This window comes from Capsella rubella, unplaced genomic scaffold (genome assembly GCF_000375325.1).
Source record: "Capsella rubella cultivar Monte Gargano unplaced genomic scaffold, Caprub1_0 scaffold_3, whole genome shotgun sequence".
Taxonomy (NCBI): domain Eukaryota; kingdom Viridiplantae; phylum Streptophyta; class Magnoliopsida; order Brassicales; family Brassicaceae; genus Capsella; species Capsella rubella.
The window spans coordinates 5,501,053-5,524,913 of record NW_006238921.1 but is presented as its reverse complement, the minus strand read 5'-3'; the positions used below and the strand labels follow the sequence as shown (position 1 = coordinate 5,524,913).

At 36.8% G+C, this 23,861-nt stretch overlaps 6 protein-coding genes, 1 non-coding gene and 1 pseudogene across 8 annotated transcripts; 3 read left to right on the top strand and 5 right to left on the bottom strand.

The window, feature by feature from the left end:
- Positions 1–133: 133 nt before the first annotated feature.
- On the bottom strand, positions 134–2,985 carry LOC17891345 (putative pentatricopeptide repeat-containing protein At3g15930). Its single transcript, XM_023786949.1, has 3 exons — positions 1,088–2,985; positions 927–981; positions 134–796 (listed from the first exon to the last, which is right to left on the bottom strand). Exons 1-3 carry the CDS (start codon positions 2,846–2,848, stop codon positions 621–623), a joined length of 1,992 nt encoding a protein of 663 aa, XP_023642717.1. The 5' UTR covers positions 2,849–2,985; the 3' UTR covers positions 134–620.
- LOC111831783 lies at positions 2,938–3,024 on the bottom strand. Its single transcript, XR_002834919.1, has one exon. It is a non-coding gene; the product is annotated as a small nucleolar RNA snoR121 (small nucleolar RNA).
- Positions 3,025–3,175: 151 nt separating this feature from the next.
- Positions 3,176–7,148, top strand: LOC17890861 (PX domain-containing protein EREX). The gene is made up of 10 exons (XM_023786948.1): positions 3,176–3,484; positions 3,956–4,066; positions 4,276–4,374; positions 4,549–4,635; positions 4,708–4,816; positions 5,020–5,687; positions 5,785–5,949; positions 6,033–6,275; positions 6,388–6,606; positions 6,694–7,148. The coding sequence occupies exons 1-10, from the start codon at positions 3,212–3,214 to the stop codon at positions 6,955–6,957; spliced, it is 2,238 nt and encodes a 745-aa protein (XP_023642716.1). The 5' UTR covers positions 3,176–3,211; the 3' UTR covers positions 6,958–7,148.
- A 379-nt stretch (positions 7,149–7,527) lies between these two features.
- LOC17891149 lies at positions 7,528–8,532 on the bottom strand. The gene is made up of 2 exons (XM_006298994.2): positions 8,097–8,532; positions 7,528–8,012 (listed from the first exon to the last, which is right to left on the bottom strand). Exons 1-2 carry the CDS (start codon positions 8,530–8,532, stop codon positions 7,528–7,530), a joined length of 921 nt encoding a protein of 306 aa, XP_006299056.2.
- A 320-nt stretch (positions 8,533–8,852) lies between these two features.
- Positions 8,853–8,973, bottom strand: LOC111831433 (annotated as a pseudogene).
- Positions 8,974–10,782: 1,809 nt separating this feature from the next.
- On the top strand, positions 10,783–11,577 carry LOC17892063. The gene is made up of 2 exons (XM_006298711.2): positions 10,783–11,110; positions 11,283–11,577. The coding sequence occupies exons 1-2, from the start codon at positions 10,883–10,885 to the stop codon at positions 11,475–11,477; spliced, it is 423 nt and encodes a 140-aa protein (XP_006298773.1). The 5' UTR covers positions 10,783–10,882; the 3' UTR covers positions 11,478–11,577.
- On the bottom strand, positions 11,557–13,684 carry LOC17893078 (PTI1-like tyrosine-protein kinase At3g15890). Its single transcript, XM_006297925.2, has 4 exons — positions 13,443–13,684; positions 12,876–13,023; positions 12,514–12,776; positions 11,557–12,437 (listed from the first exon to the last, which is right to left on the bottom strand). The coding sequence occupies exons 1-4, from the start codon at positions 13,481–13,483 to the stop codon at positions 11,798–11,800; spliced, it is 1,092 nt and encodes a 363-aa protein (XP_006297987.1). The 5' UTR covers positions 13,484–13,684; the 3' UTR covers positions 11,557–11,797.
- A 1,795-nt stretch (positions 13,685–15,479) lies between these two features.
- LOC17890580 (topless-related protein 4) lies at positions 15,480–23,427 on the top strand. 2 transcript variants are annotated; one of them, XM_006296792.2, is made up of 26 exons: positions 15,480–15,590; positions 15,883–15,997; positions 16,292–16,471; positions 16,587–16,700; positions 16,891–17,049; positions 17,141–17,318; positions 17,418–17,538; positions 17,978–18,093; positions 18,177–18,345; positions 18,499–18,608; positions 18,812–18,881; positions 19,010–19,083; positions 19,446–19,541; positions 19,620–19,715; positions 20,051–20,178; positions 20,267–20,501; positions 20,580–20,744; positions 20,841–20,939; positions 21,159–21,302; positions 21,571–21,681; positions 21,782–21,961; positions 22,047–22,175; positions 22,271–22,366; positions 22,467–22,655; positions 22,771–22,937; positions 23,020–23,427. In XM_006296792.2, the coding sequence occupies exons 2-26, from the start codon at positions 15,918–15,920 to the stop codon at positions 23,213–23,215; spliced, it is 3,402 nt and encodes a 1,133-aa protein (XP_006296854.2). In that variant the 5' UTR covers positions 15,480–15,590; positions 15,883–15,917; the 3' UTR covers positions 23,216–23,427. The 2 variants fall into 2 exon arrangements, with proteins under 2 accessions (XP_006296854.2, XP_023641292.1); XM_023785524.1 differs by having other exon boundaries at positions 15,880–15,997.
- Positions 23,428–23,861: the final 434 nt, after the last annotated feature.

Below are 23,861 nucleotides of genomic sequence, written 5' to 3'. Positions count from 1 at the left end.
TAGTTTAGTAAATCTTCTGATCCGCCATAAGTTTGACTTTGATGTCATAGTTTAATCCAGGGAATCTGATGCTTTGAGCTAAAGCTGTTCAGTAATCAGTACCTAACACGAAGGCAAAAAAAAAAAAGAGCAGTAGCAAAAATATTTAGAATCGTCTATATTCAACAACAAAGCTATACATGATCTTACATACATTGTTTTCATATCCATTTATATTTTTTTATTCCCACCACAACCAACAAAATGGTGATGGAGTCCAATGAATTGCTCAGTTAGATAAAGATGTCAAGATTACAGTATATCGAGTCAGAACGAAATATTTACTGGATTTCCCCTATATGTCAATGCTGTATTGCCGAAGATCTGCCTCCGACCCTTGTTCAAGTGCCAGACCCCACTCAGCTACAGAACTCTGTGGATCATATGAAACATGTAGGGGATGTTCTGAATGTCTTGATAAGCAAGTATGGTGATCTTCAGGTGCAACCTTGAATAGGCTTGGGTCTGAGTTCCAGAAGCTTTTTGGTTATTGGGGAGACATCTCAGGCTCCTGTACTCGGCAGAGGATCAGAACTTAAGTGCTCAGACCCGGTCAGAACCAACAGTGCTACAGGCGATGCTTAGTTTGTACATGTAAGTGTCCAGCACATTTCCAAAATATTGCCACTTCGCGAAACAGGATTATGTTTTCTATGGGGTGCACGGTAGCTTCCCATCATGGATCCAGGCTCTAACCCAAGGTTGTGTTGAGTACATTTATGAAGAATTAACTGAACCATGCGCTGTCTCTTATCCACTGCATAAGCAACAACTTTTAGTCTAACAGGCTATAATTCTGTTCACATCTCAGGGTTCTCTATAATCTTGAACAGTGTATCTCTGGCTTCAGAAGCAATAAACTCAAAATTTATAGCTAAATTCTTTACCAAAAATGATTTTACCCAGCCTCCAACAATGATTCAGAAGTATCAGGCAAGTATGCTGCAAATGTCGACTCTTGGGTTAATTCTTCTAGTTTCATGTAAATCTCTTCAGATTGAAGATGTGATTTGTCTCCAGCAACAAATTCGTGAGAAAATCCGTTTACCTCAATTAAACTGAAGCCTGGTGTCTTCTTAATTGCGATGTCTATCATCTTTCTTCTCACTTTTCGCAAATCCTCCCATCTTTCGCAACCTGCATATATATTGCCTAATAAAGCATAAACAGCACCATTATCAGGTTCCAACTCAAGAATCTTTTCAGCTGCCAATTCAGCCATTAGTTCATCATTATGAAGTCTACAAGCACCAAGTAGGGCTCTCCACACAATTGAGTTTGGATTCATTGGCATGTTTCTTATTATCTCATATGCTTCCTTGACTAACCCAGCTCGACCAAGTAGGTCAACCATACATCCATAATGTGCTAAACTTGGCTCAATTCTATGGTCGCTTCTCATTTTGGCGAAAATTTTCCTTGCATGGTCTACCATACCACTACGGTTACAAGCAGTGAGGACGCCAAGGTAAGTAATCCCATCTGGTTGTATTGACATTTCTTGCATTTGGAAGAAAACTTTAATGGCCTCTTGGCCTTGTCCATTGTTAGCAAGACCAACAACCATGGCTGTCCATGTGAATTTGTCTCTCTGATCCATGTCATGGAAAACCTTCTGCGCTTTTTCAGAGCACCCACATTTAAAATACATATCTATCAAAGCATTCCCTACAACAACATCGTTCTTGATATTATTTTTGTCTATGTACGTCTTCACCCATTCACCAATCTCCAAGCAACCCAGGTGAGCACAAGCTGTAAGAACACTAACCATGGTAAATTCATCGGGTACCATACCTGCACTTTGCATCTGGCGGAATACTTCCAGAGATTCATTGAAGCAATCAGCTCGTAGGTAACCATCAATCATAATAGTCCAAGAAATTCTGTCCCTCACTGGCATCTGATCAAAATATGTCCTTGCCAGCTCTAGATTCCCTATCTCTACAAACCCTTTCACAATAGATGTCCAGGAAATCACATCCCTAGACTTCATACCCTTGAAAATCCTTACTGCTATATCCATTTCCCCGCATGCAGCATATGCATTGACAAGAGCATTCTCCAATTTTAAACTGGGTTTTGTCATACACTCACTAACATACCCATGAATCCTTTTACAGAGATTCTTATCATTTACCTTAGAACAAGCCGAGAGAACAAGAAGTAACGTAACAGTAGTTGGAAAAACCAAGTTCCTCTCCATATCCGCGAAAAGCTCCACGCTTTCTTCGAATTGTTTCATCCTATTATACCCAGAGATCATCAAATTCCAAGAAAACACATCCTCTTTGCATCTCCTGTTGAAAACCCCACGAGCTATATCCACTAGACCACATAAAGAGTACACCTGAACAAGAGCATTCTGCACATAAAGGTTAGAACCTAATCCAAATTTGGCAACATGGCAATGCAGCTTCTTACCACAAGCCAACGCTCCATCTCCCTTAAGACCATTCAACAAGAATGGAAAGGTGTGGCTATCCGGAGTCACACCTTCCTTCAACATATTCAAATAAAATCTAACTCCTTGCCCACCACAATCCACCCTTGACCATCCCTTGATCATATTGTTCCACACAACCACGTCTGGTTCAGGAATTTTCACAAACAGCTTACAGGCATAACTCATGTAGCCACCTAAACGACTACACCAGAAGAGCAAGAGCTTCTTTTGTAATGTTGGGTTTAGTGCTAAACCTCTCGTAATGGTCTGGGAATGTAATTGCTTAAATTGGTCCGTCGTTTTGCAAGCTCCAAGGATAGAGATGAAACGGGAGTAATCATTGGATATAGATTCTCTGATCATTGAGCTGAACAGTAGCTTGAAGATAGATACTTTAGTGTTAATTGGGGATTTTAGTGGATTTCGCAAAACCCGGGAAAAAAAAATGAAAGAGCTCAGACGGCACTTGCTATCGTCACGGATGATCAGGACGACAGTGACGGTCAAGCCGCCACTTTATTTGTTTTATCTTCACCGCTCTATAAGTCGATCGAACTCGGGTCGTACCACCCAATCAAACCACTCGACCAGAACGACTTTTTGGTATAATACTAAAACTTAAAATATATATTGTGAATCAAAGCCCCCGTTTTGACTCGGTGGGTATGAGAGAACATTAAAAATGGAGTTTTGACAAAAATCGAGCGAGAAGTGAGTAAAGAAGGTATGAATCTCTACGGGCACGATCTCTCTCTTCTCGATTTTAACTACAACGTCTCCGGTCCCTTCGGCGAGTCGCTATCTCACCGCTTCCTCTCGCCTGGCCCTTTCTTCCAAGGGGGCGAAGACGACGATTATCGCCGCTACGTAAGCTACAGCCGCGACGGAGCTAATGGACGAGAACATGATACTGATTCGAGGATATCTCCGCCGCATCGTCATGACGGGAGGTCTCCGTTACCTCTGGGGATGGATTGGAGTGCTCCTCCTCGTCATTGGGTATGTTTTTTGTTTCCATTTGAGTTCATCTGGGATGTTAGTTTCTTCATGAGTTTGATTTTGCTTGGTGTAATAGTGCTTAGTTTCTTATGGAACATCTGCACTCTTTAAAATGGTGGTAGCTTCTCCTTTGTAGTTGGTACTAGTCTGCTTCATTGTTCATAGCTGACTTAACTTTTGAAAGATTGCTTCCACATTCCCTTAAAAAAAATTTTTTCTTTCACGTTGAATGGTTTGGTCCATTTGAGTAAGGGAATAATCAATAGATTCATTGACACAAGTTTTGTTATCCTCTGTTTTTTTTTTCCCTGTCTTGTCATAGTTTTGTACTACTCTTGCATTCTTGGTTTAATTTAGAATTCGTAAGCGTTCTTAGATTTGGGTTTCATTTTCCACTTTTTGTTTCCTGATGATGAAAACATACTTCTTTGTTTTAATAGTTTTGTGTCTTTGAGTGTAAATTTTTCCTAGGAAGGACGGAACACTGTATGGCCACATGATTCTCGAACTGGTTGGAGTTACTGTGTCACTGTCCCCTCTTGGGTTGACCTTCCCAAGTCAAGCGTTTCAGATCCTGCCGTGGTGTGTATTTATTATCTTTACACATTGCTGTTTTTTTTTTTCTCTTTCAAGTCAGTCTTCTACTACCATGACTAGAATCACACTATCTTCTTTCCTGGTTTAACAGGATCAGTTATACATTAATTTTCACCTGATCACATCAATTATCATATGTTGGTAATAGTAACAGCTTTTTCTTAGTCTTAGGCTTATACTTCTGTCATTTTCAGTTTTTTAGAGTGCAAGTGGCGATACAATCTCCCGAGGGAATCACCTCTGCTAGGCTGATACTTAGAAGATTCAATGATTTCTTGGAGTTATATTCTTCAGTGAGTACATTCTTTTCTCACTACCCCTTTCTTAGTTCTGGCTTGCTCATTTGTTTCTCTATGGGAACGAAAAAATCATACTACGCTTCTACAAACAACTATGAGTTGCTTGGATATGATATTCAAACATTGTAATTGGGCTATGGTGTTTTCATCTTAAATTCCCTTTTTCAGATTAGAAAGGAGTTTGTGAAGAAAAGCTTACCCCAGGCACCACCAAAGAAGATTCTGAGGGTGAAAAACCAGACACTTTTGGAAGAGGTACATATCGATTCTCTCAACTTTAAGATTAGTGACTGCAAAAATATTCTCAAAATATTTAGTCTATTGCAGAGGAGGTGCTCTCTGGAAGATTGGATGAATAGACTTTTGTCAGATATCGAAATATCCAGAAGCGCTCTGATAGCAACATTCCTTGAGCTAGAAGCTGCTGTCAGGTCTTGTATGTGCTCTTCTTTTCGTTCTGGTTTTTTTTTCTCTTGTTAATGATATAATAGGAAGTGAATTTGTCCGAGCTCTTGTTCATGTGCAACGTATGAATAGTTTGATAATGTAATATTGTCTGAAAACCTTGCATATATAATATATTGCATGTGCAGTATGCCAGTATGTATTAATTTGCTTCTTACTCTTTACTCTCTACAGATTTTAATGATGAATATCAAGAAACTGAAGTTACCTCTGGGGACATTCCGTCACTTCTACCTACCACCAGCTCTGATGTTCCTGGTAGTTCAACAGTTATCGTGGATCATGGCAATGATTCTGCTGATGAGACATCTGATGCCTCAACAATGAAGTATGACAAAGCTAGTCTCCAGAATCTTATCTCAAGGAATTCAACTTCTGAAAATGATGTCACTGATTGGCATGAATTAATCACAGAATATGGACTTTTAGATAAAAGTTTGGTCCATGAAAAAAGAAAATTTCTTTCTATTACTAATGGAGCTGCAGAAACTGGTACTGTTACCGGAGGGGGAGTTTCTAGTGGAGTTGGAATTCAGAGGTTGGATGGAAGTGACAGAAAGTTTCAAGAAAAGAGTATTGTAACTCCTGAGGAACCTGATTTAGTTAATCAATGCTCTATGGATATTCATGATGAAGTTCATGGTAAAATATATAGTGCCATTAATGAAAATACTGAGACTCAGAACAGTCTGGCTATTGTACTTCGATCTGAGGAGAGACAGAAGTTAAAGAGGGTTATTGATATGTTGAAGCAGAGACTTGAAACAGCAAAAGCTGACACGGAAGATCTCATCTCAAGGCTGAATCAGGAGTTAGCTGTTCGACAATTTCTATCAACAAAGGTGTGCAAAACATCACACGTGTTTGTTCTCCCCTTTGTCCTTTAGTCTTTGAATGGATGAAATATGTTGCTTTGCGTGTTCGCGATTGGTCTTGTAGGTAAAAGATTTAGAGGTTGAACTTGAAACAACTCGGGAGAGCTGCAAGCAAGGTATGGAGAAAACAGTTCTGGATGAAAAGGAAAGATTTACTCAAATTCAGTGGGATATGGAGGAACTCCGCAAGCAATGCATGGATATGGAATCGTTTTTGAACTCTATAAAGGTTTTGGGTTCTCTGAATTTCTTTCAAATATAACTTTCATTTGCATTTAATAATAGATGTCTTTCTTTATATTTGACTTATAGGACGAGAAAGCACATATTGAGACTGCAAATCAGTCACTTGTTCAGGAAAATCAGATGTTGCTGCAGCAAATCAATGATCTAAGCCTAAAAATTGAGAATTTTCATAAAGACCATGAAGAGCTGGAAGTGAAATCAAAAGCAGAGCTGAAAGTACTCGTCAAAGAGGTCAAATCTCTTCGAATCACTCAATTAGAATTGAGACAAGAGCTTAGCCGCACAATGAAAGAAAAACTAGAGATGGAGGTAATAATGCTCGTTGCAGGAGATTTATTCAAGTTTATTAATTCAGTAAAATCTTCTTCCAACAATTGGAAAATCTGGCAATTTTAATGCTTAAATCTTCTGCAATTTTCAGAGAATTGTTCAACGGGAGAAGGATAAAGAAGAAACTGCAAACGCCGCAGACAAGAAGTTGCTTCATGAGTATGATGTTCTACAAAATCGGCTTCAAGAGTGCAGTGTCAAGTTCCACATCGAGGAAGAAAGTAAGTTAATAATGGATTCATCATCTCCATCTGAAGCCATCGAGCTACTAGCAACATCTGATAACCGAATAGGTCTTCTAATTGCTGAGGTATGTTTAACTAACCAAATGCTTTTTTATTTATTCTGAGTTTATGCATGTTGAGATGCAAAAAGTTAATGTTTTCTTGAAAAACAGACACAGCTTCTCTCAGAGGAAGTGGAAAAGCTGAAGCTAACATCGGGAGGGCATCGTGGAACAGATGATGTAGTAAGGAAGATGCTGATGGAGGTCCTGATTGATAATGCCAGATTAAGGAAGCAGGTTAACTCTGTTCTTCGTTGCTCTTTGTCTGGACGTGTAATCTCACACAGAGAAGCCGGAACAGAAGAGGAAGTAGAAGAGCACGAAGGAAGTAGTGAATTAGCAAGAACTGTTATGAGCAAGATCCTTGAGATATGATTTTATCAGGTTTTTCTAGAAACTATGCGTTAGCGTCTGCGTTTATATTGGTTTACAAACAAAAAATGTTGGCATGGGTTGAATCACAAATCTTTGAATTCTAGTAAGTGTATATATCTAGATATAAAATAAAGTGTAAAACTGACATTGTGATGATGTTTAGTGCACCAGAGTTTTCTCCTCTTCGAATAGACTTCGACGATGTTTAAAACCAAACATTGGAGATGATGAAGCGAGAGATAAGGCAAACTTTTTTTATTATACACCGCAAAAATCTTTGGGTTACAAAAAGATCATATTAACCGTTCAGATTTATATGTCGATATGATGCAACCTTGATTATAATGAGAAAACTCACTTTTCTCAAGTTTATGCCATCTTATTTTTTTAGAGGAATTTGCAAAATGATCGTAAAATACATTAATTAAAAAGTAAGAAACAATGAAAAAGAAAAGATTAAAAAATAATAGAAAAGACATATTCTATGTATTTTGTGTATATTATTCTTCTATCTTTGTGCAAAATCGCAAAGCTGATGATCATGTCATCTAGAATTCCAATGATACCTACCTAACAGACTGTTCTCTTACGAGGTGGCAGCAACACACGCTCATGGTCCAAGACCAACGATGGATCTAAGTGAAGTGTCATTGGTATCACCATGTCATATCCTAACTCGGATCCGAAAAATTTAGCACGGATGCCTTTTTTGATGTCTTTGGTAATTAAACGCAGCCTTTTTGTTGCGACATCAAGAGAGACAATGGTTTCAGGTAAATATAAGTAAACGAGGAGAGGATTGTCTGGGTGGCAAAGTAAAGGATGTGGAAAAATGATGCGCTCTCTGGTTTCTGAACGTGGCTTTCTATCCATGAAAACTGACAAGAAAGACATGTAATGTTTCTTAGTTGTCTCCAGATTATATTCCCGCATGTAGTCTTGTATCCACGGGATACCCGAAACCATGTCTCTGAAATAGACAGAGTCGTGCTCTTGTTTCCACAGGGGTTGTTTGTAATCCACGAGTGTCCAAATAGAAACATGGTGATGATCATCTAGAAAAAAAAAGGAGAGAAAATTAACTACCATTAGTTTCTAGCTATAATTATAATTTCAAAGTATAGGTTTTAGTAACTCACTAGGAAAGGGATAGCAAACGAGCTGAATGATGCGGAGATGGCCCATGGAGACGGTTAAGGTCTCTGAAACGACCGCGCCGTCACCATAAGAAGCATGGCGCATCTCTTGGGAACGATGGATGAATATGCATTGACGCCTATATCTAGGGCTGTAAGCTACAATAGGTCCGTCGTGGGCTAACCAATGTAGAGCTTTGTTAAAGTTCAAGGCCTGGCATTGCGTTGGCCACCATCGGGACTGTGACCAAGGCGGATGCTTGATACGATATAATTTCCATTGACCCCGCTTAGAATCCAACATGAAAAGATTAAGTTGAGAAGGTGTAGACGATAGTAGCTTGACAACATAGTACCTGCTCGTTGAGTCATTCCCTAATAACCCGATAGGATATACTTTGAACTCGTGGCGAGTATCAGGAAGACGGGTCCATCGCATTGTCACAGGATTCACAATGTAGTATTGTGATAGTAGCTTACGACCTGGACCGTTATATTTCATGCATAGCAAAACGTCTTTGTAGGAGGCTAGAACACAAACCGGAGAATGATTAAACTCAGGATCGATATAGTTGTTTAAACTGAATCCTCTCCAACCGTCTAAGCATGTGTCGTTTGTAGCACAGGGAGGCTGTGTGTTGAGGATCAAAGCGAAGGACTTGTTATAATGAAAAGAAGAAGATAGCACATAATTCCACGTCTTGCTCACGCTTTTGCAAACGATGACATCTCTGGGATTAAGTAGCTTTGAGAAGATCTCTACCAACAGTAAGCTCTCAGGTAAGTCATCGATGGTGCTTGTTACACAAGGATCAATAGCTTTGACTTGTCTCCTTTTTATCCGACTCAAAGCTCTATTCCTTTTTCTCGACGACGCCATTTTACCTAAGTTTCAGTAACTTTGCATGCGGTGCGTATTAGCCCTGGGCAAAATATTCGTTAGATTCGCTTCGCTTCGATATTCGTTTCGATTCGATTCGAAAAATTCAAATATCTATAAGATATTGAACCAAAGCAAATATGAAAATGTAGTATTCGTAAAAACCGAAGCAAATAACAAATATTGATTTTCTTATTACCGAATATCCGCTTCGCTTCGTATATTTATATATGTATTTATATAAATCATTTTATAATATATATATATATATATAAAATATGTGTATTTATAGATTTGGGTATATATCTTATAGGCTTATTATTCAAATTATTATATTTTGGTCCGTTGGTTTTTTTTGCTATATGTTGTTCTTAAGCAAATAAAACTTTATTAAAAAAATTAATATTAAAAATAAAATGTGAGAATTCTATGGACGGTGGTTACATTTTCTTCTTATTTTGAAAACATGTCAAACATGAACTTCTAATATCTCATATTTTGCACTTTATATTTGTGTACTATATGTTTTTAGTTTTCAAAAAAAATTAGATGGGTCGAAGCGAAGCGAAGCAAGTAATTCGCAAATATTACGAAAAATATTCGAATATTCGAAGTTCCGAATACTCGAAAATTTACGAAGCGAAGCAAATAGCAAAATCAACTATTCGGTCGAAGCGAAGCAAATAACAAATATCACAAATTTTCCGAATATTCGCTTCGTGCCCCGGGCTAGTGCGTATCTATCTATATAAATAAAGCAAAGTCTTAATCCTCGTTGAGGAAAAAAGAAAAAAGTCCTAATCCTTATGGATTTATGTTTTGTAAATTTTTTTCCATTTATTTTAAGTGATAGACGAGAATATTATTAGTCTTAAAATATTTTAACTAGATTCTCCTAAATCTTTTAAATATTTACCCTTTCTTTTTGGTTATTTAAATATTTCGAACAAAAACGTTTATGAGTTAAAGGAAATAAATAACCCAACTTTTTGTGAAAAATTATCAATAAACTCCTCGGTATAAAAAGGGAAGAAATTTTTTGTAGCAAATTTGTAATTTGGAAAGAAAAAAAAAACACATGGTAGTTTTACCTTACTTAAATTTTACATCATTATTAATTTATATTACGACTTACGAGGGGAATGAAAGGAATGGCAAGATTAGTTTCGTGAACACGACACCGTTTGGTTTGATAGATCGAACAATTTTACATTGTTTCTAGATCTTTAGAGAATTAACTATTGAACTTCCACAAATGTGGACTAAAATCTTTGGTGTCAACCCATATTGGGACATTGTTATTCTAATAAAAGTTTGACCCAAAAATAATAATTTCTTTATTTAAAAAATCGAAAATGGATGTACATATCTATCTACCGTTATTAAAACTTAAAAGTTACAGATCTAACCATACTAAATCCAAAAACTCATTCCATTTTTTAGTATCCATCGGGTCCTTCACTATTTTCTCTTCTTTTTCATCGTTTCAAAAATCACAAAAATTGTCAAACTTTAAGTATTTGAAAATCTAAAAATCACAAATAGTTCGTCGAATACAATTAAAGATAACCCAAAATTGGGTAAGTTAAAATTGATGATTATTCGGTAACGTGTCTCATCTTAGCAATTTCGGCAGGATCATGAGAACTGTAGTATACAGTATATACTTTTTGTCCAAATCCCAAAATCACTTTCTTCTTTTTTAAAAATTGTGTTAAAAAAAAACCGACGCAAAACGTGAAAGACGCGATATAAAGTTTGTGTTTGCGTTTAAGACGCGATATAGAGCTTCAAGAACCGACGCAAAACGTGAAATGTGTTTTAGTTAGGCGTGTGTGTCTCTCTTATCCTCTCTGTTCACGCCATTCACAAGACTGTGTGCGACTAGATTTAGAGAGAGAAGAGAAAGATGTCAGGTTCTGTCTTCGTTCCCGGTATGGCAATTGGAGTTCCGACGCTTTCTCGTTCTAGCTCTCTTCACCGGAGCTTAGAGCCCACGAAGAAGAAGACCATGAGTAGTGTCAAATTCGCAACTATTTTTCGAAATCCTTCAAGCAGTTCAGGGGCAAGAGGGTCATTTCGTGTTACGGCTTCCGATCAGCGGTCGGAACAAGCCGATAACGGTCAAGGGGCTCAGGTCAGTTCTGTGGAGCTTTTTGTTTTTTTTTTTGTATTGGAGGGCTCAAGGAATTTTCAAAATTATAAGATAGCCCCCTGTATTTTGAATTTGATCGAAAAAGTCATGACATTTTATTTAAGTTTTTGGACTCAAATAATTCAAAATATACAAATAAGTCCTCTGTCTACAGGAGGACTTAAACTACTTGCTGAAGCTCGGAGTTGGTTCAGTGGCTGGCGCAGCTTTAATCAAATACGGAAGTGTCTTGTTCCCTCAGATCACAAAGCCTAATCTCACTCAAGCTCTCTTCATTATCATCGCTCCTGTTGTAATCTCTGTTATCCTTTTGATCCTGTCATCATCTTCCTCCAAGAAACAGAACTGATTGGGAAATATGTGTATATCTAATTCAGCTCATTGTGAAAAAGATCATCTGTTAGTTGTGAGAAAGTTTCACTGTATAATCCAGAAGAAAAGATTCAATCTTTGAAGAATAACCAAAAGTATCACAATTTGCCTTTTATGTGCCAATACCACACCGTACAAACTCCAATATAAGTGATCATTATGAATGAAGAAACACACCCAAAAAAAAAGAAGCAAGGCCTCTGGACAATGTACCAGTGATAGAGAAAAACTAGCAAATATGAACAGAAGATTATGAAAAAATTATCTGAGAAAATGAATTTATGTGCCTAGCCATTCCTATGGTTGTTGTTGTTGTTGTTGATGATGATCCTTGTCTTCTGAAATCACATCTGAGATTTCCTCTGCAACCTGCTCTCTATTGTTTTCGTTGCTGCTAAATGGATTCTTGAAAAGCGGATTGGCTTCAAGTTCACACATTTCCTCCTTTGATTCATTCATCAGCATCTCCACCACTTCAGACATTGTTGGTCTTTTCTCTGTCTCTGTCTGAGCACACATTAGCCCTACCAAGACTAATTTTCTCAGCTTCTCTTCAACATGTTCATCACCCAGCCTCTGGTCAACGATGTCAACAAACTTCCTTTCGTAAACTAGTGGTAAAACCCACTCGGTTATACTCCGCGTGGTTGTTGGATTTAGCCTTTCAAGAGGTCTCTTGCCACTAACAAGTACCAGCAAAAGTATGCCAAAACTGTACACATCGCTTGTTTCTGATTCATTTCCTGATGCAACACATTCTGGTGAGATATACCCATTACTACTTTTGGCTTTGGTAGCTCCATCTCCAGTATCATCTGGCATCAACTTACCATATCCAAAATCTGTAACACGAGCTTCGTATTCAGAATCTAACAACACATTGCTAGCTCTCACATCTCCATGGATAATATGTGGGGTTGCGTGCTGGTGTAGATAGCTGAGCAAAGAAACAAAGTGTCAAAAACTGTGACATATTAACCTTAGAATATCTGGTTTTGGATTTTCAGACTCACGCAATGGCCTGAGCAGAGCTTATGGCAATCTTCATCCGCTTGTTCCAATCTAAAAGGCACTCAGCTGAATGCTGGCCATGAAGATGTGAAACCAAGCTCAAATTGGGCAAATACTCATATACAAGAAGACGTTCTTGTCCTTCTGCACAGTAGCCACGAACACTCAACAAATTCTTATGACGAATACGAGCAAGAATCTCGATTTCCACAGCAAAATCAGTCTCCTCTCTGTTACTCCAAGCTTTCAATCTCTTGACTGCAATCTATAAAAAAGACAAAAGCATCAACCTCACATAAAGTTTTAACAAAAGCAAGTCCTAGACAAAACTTTAGATCAAAAGAGAAAAGATTGGTTCAATTACTTGTGATCCATCCCATAGCTGACCCCAATACACACTACCAAATCGACCTTCACCGAGCTTGTTATCGTAATTGAAACTGTTAGTGGCCGCATGAAGTTCTTTCAATGAAAATATCCTCCAAGATGGCTCTGTCTTTTCCTTCTTCTTCCTGTGTAATCATATCACATCAAACCAAACTTAGTATCCTCAAAAAAAAAAATCCATTTTAAATTGATTCATCAATACATTTAGAAACAGAAAATTTTTTATGAAATGCACAACAGTTGAATCAATCATAGCGGCTACAAAAGGAATAAGTAAGACTAACCTAATAAAACCAATCAAATTACAAGTTATGATAAAACTCTCAAGTAGGATCAATCAGGTCATATATACATAGTAATGAAGATAAAGAAAAGGAACAAACTTTACATTCAGAATAAGCTCAAAACTGATATTGAATCTTAAACCCTAATCAAGGTGAATAACCATAACCAATTTAACCAAAAAACACAATTTTTCAGGAACCCAACAAACGAAACATCAGACAAATCCATAAAATGAAAGAGGACATCAAAAGATACATACCCTTCAAATCCTTTTCCACAACAGCTATTAAAAAGTTGCATCTTCCGAATAAACCCAAACAAAATTATAATCAGCTCCCTCTGTCTTTAGATTCTTCCTCGTACGTTTTTTTTTTCTGGAGAAGGTAACAGCAAAATAGAACAATCCTAAGTAGCTCTAATTTCGTCTCGATGTAAGATTGATAAACAGAGAGCGAGAGAATTAGTCGTAATAGACTTTTTATTTATTTTGGTCTATTAAGCTTTTTGCACGCTTCATTTTTTCTTCTCGCAGAAACTAAATTTAAAAAAAAAAAAGCTGATACAGAAAAAATCATACATAAATAAATAAAATGATAATACATTTTTTTTTGATAAAAATGAAGAATTAACATTTAAAAAAATAACAGAAAATCCGCTGTACAAAAGTGTATATTATAAGGTCAAACTGTATATATTACAAATGTGTATATTAATATGTGTCGGGGGGTATTTGATCTTATTAAATTTGAAGTTGTTGTTGTTGTCATCGTTGAGGGTCGTCTGATGGTGAGTGACGACAACTCATTGAGACTCTTTTTTATATTCTATGTTTGAAATACTATTAAACAAAGAAATAGAAGATTCTACGATCTTTATATATCAAATAATATTTGTTTGGCCTCTCTCTCTGGTTACAGAAATTTGAATTGAAGTGGCACAACAACATCATTACGTTTACTAATAAATTGCTATCTAATCAGGTTGATCAGAAGTTGAGTAGTTGAAGCTTCATTTGAGGTGATGATGCTTCACTAACATGGGGTTAAGGAGATATCGTTTGCTAATTAATTGCAATGATTTGATAGTTTTGTTTTTGTAGGTGCCATTATTGTCAAAGTGGATTTGATTGTTCAAGAAAAAACATGATAAGTGGGACAAAATTGGAAGCCTTAATCTCAATTGGGCCAGTCCAATTTCAATATGCTAGACTTGAAAGCCCAAACCGATTATAATTTGACTTATCCTGATAAAAAGCAAAACTGTCCAAAAACAAAAGCTAATAAAAATATATAAAGTTTACTATATATATTTAGGAAATATTTTTGCAGAAATATGCATGTATGTGTCGTGTGTAATTTGTAATATCTTGCAATGTATATTGTAACTTTGTGTGGTTGATAATTTAACACATTCATCTTACACAAAAGCCTAATAAAAAGAGTAGTATGCATGCATAATCTATTTATGGAATTGCGTTACAAAAACAGTAACAGATGATTACTACAAGAATAAAAAAGAAAAATACACATTTTTACATTGACTTATTTGTTACCACGTATGGGTTTATATTTTCTAAAAGTAAATAATCCAAAAAAAAAACCTTACCTTTTGTTTGCTTCCTATAAATAAAAATAAAGAAAAAGGAAATTAACAGATAATATATTGTGATTTACTGATATTCTTCTCAATTCCAAATAATAAAAAATGTTTTTTTTTGTAAATATATTTAATAAGGATTGACAGTTAGTGGATGTCGTAAATAATAGTAATAAATATAATTATGGCACTAAATTCTACACAGAAAGAGAAATAAACCAATTTATCAGATTCTCTACTTTTTATGTAATTGGTTTGGGAGAGAAAAAAAAAAAAAAAAAGAGAGAGAGAGAGCGCATTAATAAAAATATAGACAGCAGTGATGTACTAGATTCGCAACAACATAAATTACACGTCATTAAAATAAATAAATAAAAAGGAGCTTTTTTTTTTTGTACATAGTTATGGGGGAGGTGGGGTGCGAAGTAGATTAACATTTTCCTTTTTACTTTTTTTGTTTTAATTAATTGGGAGTATAAATTCCTCTATCTACAAAATACACGCTTCTATTAATAAAAACAAAATATTAATTAAAAATAGAGGGCCAACGACCACACAATTAAAAAGAAAATATAATAATAATAAATGGAAAAAACAAATAAATCCAAAAAAAAAAGAAAAGGAAACTCCGAAAACGAGACAACATCAGAAATCATCGCCATAAATAGCCCAAAGCCCCTCCCCACGTCTCTCTCTCTCTCTCCTTGTTCTCCAAAGTCGTCTTCTTCTTCTTCTTCTTCGCTCTGCTTCTTCGCTCTCTCTCTCTCTTTCTCTCTCTATCTCTTTGTTCAAAGTCAAATTCAACCACCAGGTATAATAAAAACTTTTCTTTTATCCTCTCCTCGGGAGCCTCTCTCTCGAATATTCTCGCACGTGCGCATCTCGTGCCACCTGGAGAGGGGGATTCGTTTTCTTCAATTCGATCGATTTCGTTTTGTTTTTCTTTTTTTCCTTAGATCTGTTTTTCTTTTGTTAATGGGTGTGAGGATGATGTGTTTGTAAATTCTTTTTTATTTTTTTTTTAATTTTTGAAAACCCTAATTCTCGTGATTGTGTTTCATGAGTGGTATTGTGATCGATCTGTTACTTTGTGAGACTAGTAGAACAAGAAGAAGGAGAGGAGGAGCAGATTCTTATTATGTCGTCGCTCAGCAGAGAACTCGTCTTTTTGATACTTCAGTTTCTCGACGAAGAGAAATTCAAAGACACTGTTCACAGGTTTCTTCTTTTTTTTCTTTTCCCTGCATACTTTAATTTGTTTAATTGTGGTCCTGCTGTGTTTTATTGTCGGGATTAGAGTAGCGTTACTAGTGTATAATCCGAATTGTGTATTTTAACTAAATATATTTGTATTTAATCGCCATTATTAGTTCAATGTGTTTTGTCAAGTATTGATTTTTTTTTCTCTCAAATGATATACGTAGTTTGAATTTTTGAATTTTTTAAATCTGCGTTTCTAAATTGATTTTGGTTTGTTTTGCTGAGGCTTGTGCTGTGTGTGTTTTCTACTAGGTTGGAGAAGGAGTCTGGTTTTTTCTTCAACATGAGGTACTTTGAAGACAGCGTAACTGCTGGTGAGTGGGACGATGTCGAGAAGTACCTTTCTGGATTCACTAAAGTAGATGATAATCGATACTCCATGAAGATTTTTTTCGAGATTCGCAAGCAGAAGTACCTTGAAGCACTTGACAAGTATGTTTCTTTGCGTTTTCGTCTATTAGATGCCAATGTGAGATGAGTAACAGGGGCTTTGAGGGTACGCATTGCTGATAGATTTTCCCTTCTGTTTCTTCTTATGTTTTCCTAGGAAAGATCATGCCAAGGCGGTTGAAATTCTTGTTAAGGAATTAAAAGTGTTCTCTACATTCAACGAAGAGCTTTTTAAGGAGATTACCATGCTTTTAACCTTAACAAACTTCAGGTACATTCTTTACTTTCTTATCCCCTGTATTATGTTTGTCTGAAATTAGTATGGAAGAGAGAAATTTTAATGAAAATGTTTACTGCTTCTCATTGTTGAGTTGATTACTTGATCACTGGATTATTAAAAACCATGCTCTTGTGATGTTGATTTTTATTATTAATAATCCATTTTTCTTGCATTCTCCAAGGGAAAATGAGCAGCTGTCCAAGTATGGAGATACTAAATCCGCAAGAGGTATTATGCTGGGGGAACTTAAAAAATTGATTGAGGCAAATCCTCTCTTCCGAGAAAAACTTCAATTTCCCAGTTTGAAGAATTCAAGGTTGAGAACCTTAATAAATCAAAGGTACGAGCTTTTTATTTTATTCTTTTTGCTTCTCTCCCGTTTTTTGTTTTGGTAGAACAACTAACTGAATATTGCTTCTGCTAAATCGTAGTTTAAACTGGCAGCATCAGCTTTGCAAGAATCCCAGACCTAACCCGGATATAAAAACACTCTTTGTTGACCATACATGTGGGCATCCAAATGGTGCACACACTCCTTCCCAGACAACCAATCATTTAATGGGTTCAGTCCCTAAAGTTGGAGGCTTCCCACCATTAGGTGCTCACGGTGTAAGTTGTTCTAAAATTAAAGCTGTTGTTGGAATTTGGATTAGTTTTTAGCACATGAATTTTACATTGTAGTCTATAACCTATATGCTCTTGATACAGCCATTTCAGTCAACACCAGCTCCTCTGACAACATCTCTTGCAGGATGGATGCCTAATCCATCTGTACCACACCCTACTGTTTCTGCTGGGCCTATAGGCTTAGGTGCCCCCAACAGTGCTGGTAATGTTCTCCCGACTGGTTAAAGATTTAGTTTACCGTATTAGCTATATGGTTATGTAAGATACCATCATTTGATTAGATCACCATGGGTTGGGTGGTTTTTTGGGCATCTTTGATAGCCTGAACTGCAAGAAATGATAGAAATATATTTACTGTGTCACATTTCCCAGACTTGTAGTGGTAAACTGTCTCCGTGGTGGATAACAGAGATAGAAATATGCTCATATGTGGCGTTTTGTTTGATTTCAAAATACTCTTGTTTATGGATGTTAATTTAGAGTAGTAAACTATCTTAATGTCAGATAACCTGAAGGTGCTGTTTTATGTCTAAAATTCTTTCTACTGTTATTTTTGTAGTCCATACTGTAGAGATCTATTTTTGTCTGTTTGCCAATTAGATACCTTATCATAATCTATATTCTTTACTTACTCCTTGCAGTGTCTATGTTAAAGCGTCCCAGAACTCCTCCAAATAATAGCCTATCAATGGATTATCAGACGGCAGATTCTGAAAGTGTGTTGAAGAGACCCAGACCTTTTGGTATTTCAGATGGGGTAATAACGGCTCCTTATTTGTTTTTCAGCTTAAGTTCTCTTTAATATCTTAGAAGTCACAATTTTCTTAGAACATTTTGCAGGTTAATAATCTTCCAGTCAATGTCTTGCCAGTCACATATCCAGGGCAAAGCCATGCACATGCAACTTATTCTACCGATGACTTACCCAAAAATGTTAGCAGGATTCTGAGTCAGGGATCTGCCATTAAGAGTATGGATTTTCACCCAGTACAGCAGACTATGCTCCTTGGTTGGTTTTCTCCACTGAACCACGCATCATTCTTCTGATTTATTCTATCTTATATTATAGAATCTTGAAAAATTTGTACAAGACAGCATAATTTTTATCTTCTCCGTACTATCTATCTACTAACATTATCTTTGATTTACATTTGTTTCCTAGTTGGCACCAATCTTGGTGATATCGCAATTTGGGAGGTGGGTAGCAGGGAGAAGCTTATTTCTAGAAGCTTTAAAGTTTGGGATCTTGCTTCTTGCACTGTGAATCTTCAGGTATAGTTCCTCTTTTTATTGATCTAATGTGACAGTTAAAGGATAAATAGAGTAGAATATTTGTTAAGTAGTTAGAACTACAGAGGATTTTCTTCTCTTTCTAGTGAGGAACAACTCATAAAGTTTCACTATTGCCATGTACTATCTCAAGGACATCTTTTCCTTTTGCTGACCCGTTGTATGATTTCATTCTTGTGCATTAGGCTTCACTTGCTAGCGAGTATACTGCAGCAGTAAACCGAGTTGTTTGGAGTCCTGATGGAGGTCTTTTGGGTAAGCCATTCAATGATACTGCGTTTGTACTGTTTAGTCAAGTATTTGTGTCTCTCATGAGTTTAGGAGTGGTCGTCGTATAAATTTTATGGTAAATTCAGTGTTGTAATGTCTACTTTCTATTGCAGGTGTTGCATATTCAAAGCATATTGTGCATATATATTCATATCATGGTGGCGATGATTTACGGAATCATCTAGAGGTTTGTCTCTTACTCATGACCTTATATATGATTGTGAGGTTGCACCAACGTCTGCCTCTTTTCCTATTAGGTTATCATTAATCCTCTTATGTTTTTTTTTTGTGATATTCAATGTTATATGTGGATATAAGCATGGAATCTACACTGGAAGAATTTATAGTTCCTTGGCTTGTTATTTTTTCTTTTTCTGTAGTATTCTGATAATATAGTTTTTATTTATTTTGGGTCCTGTTTGTTTTTATCACTGAGCAGCATTCTTGGATCTGTGGATATATGTTTATATCACTGTTCAGCATTTTTGGATCTTTATAATAGCTGAGTTCCCAACACGCTGATGTTTTTTTTTTTATCTACCCGTATAGATTGATGCTCATGCTGGTAATGTCAACGATCTTGCTTTCTCCCAACCAAACCAGCAATTATGTGTTGTGACTTGTGGAGAAGACAAGACAATTAAGGTTTGCATCTTGGCTTAATTTTTTGCATTTATATAATGAAACCATCCTGCTTCCAGTATATAAATGCTTTCTATACAGGTCTGGGATGCTGTCACCGGAAATAAATTGCACACCTTTGAAGGTCATGAGGCACCTGTTTATTCGGTGTGCCCACACCAGAAAGAGAATATTCAGGTAATGTAGAATGCATAAAGTGTCTCTTGCTCGCTATTCTTAAGGCATTCCATGAGATGAAGTAGTTTACTTAAGTGTCTATTTGGTGTTTGTTGCTCAACTAGAATTCCAAATTACCCATACTTGCAGCTTTTGCCAAGTTTATGTTTTTGCTAATGGAAGCATCTGCAGCACACTCTTTCTTTCTTTATTGTTTAAGATTGAAACTCGTTTTCTTGTACTTTTCTGTATAGTGATGCGAGTAATTTTATGTTTGGGGCTCTACATCTTTTAGTGCACTATAGGTTTTTTTGGCCGTTGAGATAGTTATAAAGGGGATTTTTTTTTTTCTTCAGTTCATATTCTCAACTGCTGTTGATGGGAAAATAAAGGCTTGGTTATATGACAACATGGGTTCTAGAGTGGATTATGATGCTCCCGGTCGATCTTGCACGGCAATGGCATATTGTGCTGATGGGACTAGGTAAATGATTCCCACTGTAATATTATATTCCTTGTTATGCTATACCCATCCTTCTGTTCATATTTTTTTATCTTCTTGTTGTTTGTAGATTATTTTCCTGTGGTACGAGTAAGGAGGGGGAATCATTCATTGTTGAATGGAATGAAAGTGAAGGAGCTGTGAAGCGGACTTATGTTGGACTGGGGAAACGGTCTGTGGGGGTTGTCCAGTTCGATACCATGAAGAACAAGTTTTTGGTAGCTGGTGATGAGTTCCAAGTCAAATTTTGGGATATGGATAGTGTTGATGTATTGAGTACAACGACTGCAGATGGGGGATTGCCGGTAACTATCTATATCTATCTCAATCGCTGTTGGTCTATTGTCCTTTGAATGAATTGGTTGCTAACTTAATATCAATAGTCTTCGCCTTGCTTAAGGATTAATAAAGAAGGAACGCTGCTGGCTGTCTCAACTACTGATAATGGAATTAAGATACTAGCGAATGCTGAAGGTTCCAGGATTTTGCACTCCATGGCAAACAGTGGCCTTGACAGCTCTAGAGCTCCTCCTGGTTCAGTCGCAAAGGTAAACACCTGTCATTATATCTCCCTTTTCTGCTCTGTCTGGGTGCAATTGCAGAAAAAAACAAATCTGATCTGAGTGCATTTTTTTTTTTTTTAGGGTCCTATTGTTGGCACATTTGGCCCTCCAAGTTCAAGCACTGGAATGAGTCTATCTATGGCTGAAAGAAGTGGACCAGTGGCATCTGTTACTGGAATGGTAATCACACCTGTAAATTATTTTCAGATAGTGTATTCGTTAGATATTTTCATATCATCCCATTGTAGATAGTTGACCATTTAAAATTTCCACTTCGTTTCTTTAGTGAAGTTGACAGAGATGAAAGCAGAACTGATAAGTTCATGCAAACACCTCAAAAGAAAACACTGTCACTTAACTGAAATTCTGCTAATTTCATTCACAATTATTCTTTTTTAGAATGGAGATAATCGCAGTATGCCAGATGTCAAACCAAGAATCCCTGATGAAGCAGAGAAATCAAAGACTTGGAAGCTGACAGAGATCAGCGAACGTTCCCAGCTTCATACTCTGCGGCTTCCTGACAGCCTGCTACCAGCAAGAGTATGTATCCAATCTATTTTCAAACATGTTACTGTTTCGTTCCAACTAGGCTGTGTTACAGACCTTTCCTTACAAGAATTAGTTTATGACCTTTCATTATATATGCAATTCTATATTTTAACAGGTTGCTCAAATTAAGCTTAAGTCATGTTTAATCCTTTGGATATCTAATATTAATTTTCCTTTGCATAGATTTTATTTCTGGAGCCCTTTTTTTGGACACTTTCTTCTTATCTTGGTCATAATGTCATCTTGTTTCTTAACGCAGGTTGTTAAGTTAATATATACAAATTCTGGAGGTGCTATACTGGCATTAGCAGAAAATGCTGCACATAAATTATGGAAATGGCAAAAGAGTGAGCGGAATCTTTTAGGAAAGGTACATCATAGTCATTTTGATACAACGTCTAGTGGCGGATTTGGATGACGGATTTGGAACTCGATAGTTATAGCTTGTTGTATGGTTTTTTCTTGTTTAGGCAAACAGCAATGTCCCACCACAACTCTGGCAGCCATCTAGTGGAGTACTAATGACAAATGACACACGCGAGGGAAACAATGAAGATGTAGTTCCATGCTTTGCACTCTCAAAAAATGATTCTTATGTCATGTCAGCCTCAGGAGGAAAAATTTCCTTGTTCAACATGATGACTTTTAAGGTCCGTCCATGTCCTAGTGTTCCTCTGGTTGGCTTTAAGCTTTGTGTTTCATCACTTACTTTATTTTTTTCTGTTTTCTTTGTAGACGATGACCACATTCATGGCGCCTCCTCCAGCAGCGACTTCCCTTGCCTTCCATCCTCAAGACAATAATATTATTGCTATCGGAATGGATGACTCGTCTATTCAAATCTATAATGTCAGAGTCGATGAGGTATCCCAACTCACCTGAAACTGTTAAAAAGACTTATAAGTTCGTCATGGAAACAAATATTGAAAACAGCTTTTGGATGGTAATGAACCATGCAGGTTAAAAGTAAATTGAAAGGTCATCAGAAGAGAGTGACTGGTTTAGCATTCTCAAACGTTCTAAATGTTCTTGTCTCCTCTGGTGCTGATTCTCAGGTATGCTTATATGCTGTATTGGTTGTAATATATTCCCGCTGCCACTTCTTTCATCTGCGATGTTATCATTTTCCTAAAATAAATGTTTTTATCTGTATAGCTTTGTGTATGGAGCATGGATGGATGGGAAAAGCAAGCTAGCAAACAGATACAAATTCCAAGCGGGCATTCACCAAACCCACTTGCTCATACACGCGTTCAGTTCCATCACGACCAGACACATGTGCTTGTTATCCATGCCAGCCAGTTAGCCATATTTGAGGCTCCTAAATTAGATAACATGAAGCAGGTCTGCTGCTAAAATGTCTCATAGAGCATGACATCAATGAATTGTTAATGTCCTTATATATCTGATTTGTCAATGTCCTTTAAAGCCTGATCTGTTTCTTTCCCTCTTAATGCAGTGGATACCGAAGGAGTCAAGTGGTTCAGTCACAGATGCTGTATACTCATGTGATAGCCAGTCAATCTACGCAACCTTTGATGATGGAAGTGTGAATATCTTGACGGCAACAACATTGCAACTGAAGTGCCGCATTGGTCCCAATTCATATTTGCCTTCAAACCTGAGGTAAGAAACCTCTGCAATATTTCAACTTTTTCGGTGTTAAGACCAACACAACATCAGTAACATCTGTTCTTTTTTTGAACAGCTCGAGAGTATATCCAGCAACAGTCGCAGCTCATCCTTCTGAACCAAACCAATTTGCAGTTGGACTAACTGATGGTGGGGTCCACGTGATCGAACCACCAGGTCCAGAGGAGCAGTGGGGAACGTCCCCACCACCAGAAAATGGTGCAGGACCAAGTGTCTCCTCAGCACCCGGGTCAGATCAACAACCGAGGTGAGGCTGAGTCTGTTCACCAAAAGCTCGCATGATGTAGCCTCCCAAGTCATTATTATACAGAGGAGAGCTCTGAGATTGTAGGTTATGTATCTTCTTACTCAATTCATATTAGGTGAAAAGGTGAATCAGCAGTTTCTTACATTAATTCTAGTGTTTTACAAAACGGTTTCGTTCAAGATTATTATTATTATTATTATTATTATTATCATTATAGAGTTCCCCTCCCAACAGTTTATTTATTTAGATTTCAAAGTTTGTAGACAGATATTTGATTAGCTAATTCAGATAAGGTTAAGAACAACCTGGAGGCACTCAAATGACAGAGCTCTCTATTTAGTGAAGAATTAGTGGTTCTTTTTCTGGAAATGCAGGAGAGAATTATCAAAAGCTCTTAAACATAAATTTAGGATCATACCAAAGTCATTCTCTTCTTTTGAGTTTCAGTAGGTAACGTAACGTTTGTGGCCAAACCAATAGCTTCAAGAAACCTAATGAGATATTATGGACCAAAACACAACTACTTTATAATCTTCAAACATAATAAATATTCTTAACAAACTAAAAAAATGTACAAATTTTACTACAAATATAAGTAGTTTTTTTAAATAGCATAAAATTGTTTGTGCATGGCAGTAGTTTTAATTCGT

Coding starts and splice junctions, on each gene's coding strand:
- LOC17890861 (XM_023786948.1), top strand. CDS start 3,212: ATGAATCTCTACGGGCACGATCTCTCTCTTCTCGATTTTAACTACAAC. Junction 3,485..3,955: donor GTGCTCCTCCTCGTCATTGG/GTATGTTTTTTG, acceptor AATTTTTCCTAG/GAAGGACGGAACACTGTATG. Junction 4,817..5,019: donor AGAAGCTGCTGTCAGGTCTT/GTATGTGCTCTT, acceptor TACTCTCTACAG/ATTTTAATGATGAATATCAA.
- LOC17890580 (XM_006296792.2), top strand. CDS start 15,918: ATGTCGTCGCTCAGCAGAGAACTCGTCTTTTTGATACTTCAGTTTCTC. Junction 20,179..20,266: donor TATTGTGCTGATGGGACTAG/GTAAATGATTCC, acceptor TGTTGTTTGTAG/ATTATTTTCCTGTGGTACGA. Junction 22,938..23,019: donor TATTTGCCTTCAAACCTGAG/GTAAGAAACCTC, acceptor TTTTTTGAACAG/CTCGAGAGTATATCCAGCAA.
- LOC17893078 (XM_006297925.2), bottom strand. CDS start 13,483: ATGCAACTTTTTAATAGCTGTTGTGGAAAAGGATTTGAAGG. Junction 13,024..13,442: donor TGTGGAAAAGGATTTGAAGG/GTATGTATCTTT, acceptor ATGATTACACAG/GAAGAAGAAGGAAAAGACAG. Junction 12,777..12,875: donor AGCTATGGGATGGATCACAA/GTAATTGAACCA, acceptor TCTTTTTTATAG/ATTGCAGTCAAGAGATTGAA.
- LOC17891149 (XM_006298994.2), bottom strand. CDS start 8,532: ATGCGATGGACCCGTCTTCCTGATACTCGCCACGAGTTCAAAGTATAT. Junction 8,013..8,096: donor CGTTTGCTATCCCTTTCCTA/GTGAGTTACTAA, acceptor TTTTTTTTCTAG/ATGATCATCACCATGTTTCT.
- LOC17891345 (XM_023786949.1), bottom strand. CDS start 2,848: ATGATCAGAGAATCTATATCCAATGATTACTCCCGTTTCATCTCTATC. Junction 982..1,087: donor CAGGCTTCAGTTTAATTGAG/GTAAACGGATTT, acceptor CGACATTTGCAG/CATACTTGCCTGATACTTCT. Junction 797..926: donor GCTGGGTAAAATCATTTTTG/GTAAAGAATTTA, acceptor TTGCTTATGCAG/TGGATAAGAGACAGCGCATG.
- LOC17892063 (XM_006298711.2), top strand. CDS start 10,883: ATGTCAGGTTCTGTCTTCGTTCCCGGTATGGCAATTGGAGTTCCGACG. Junction 11,111..11,282: donor ATAACGGTCAAGGGGCTCAG/GTCAGTTCTGTG, acceptor CTCTGTCTACAG/GAGGACTTAAACTACTTGCT.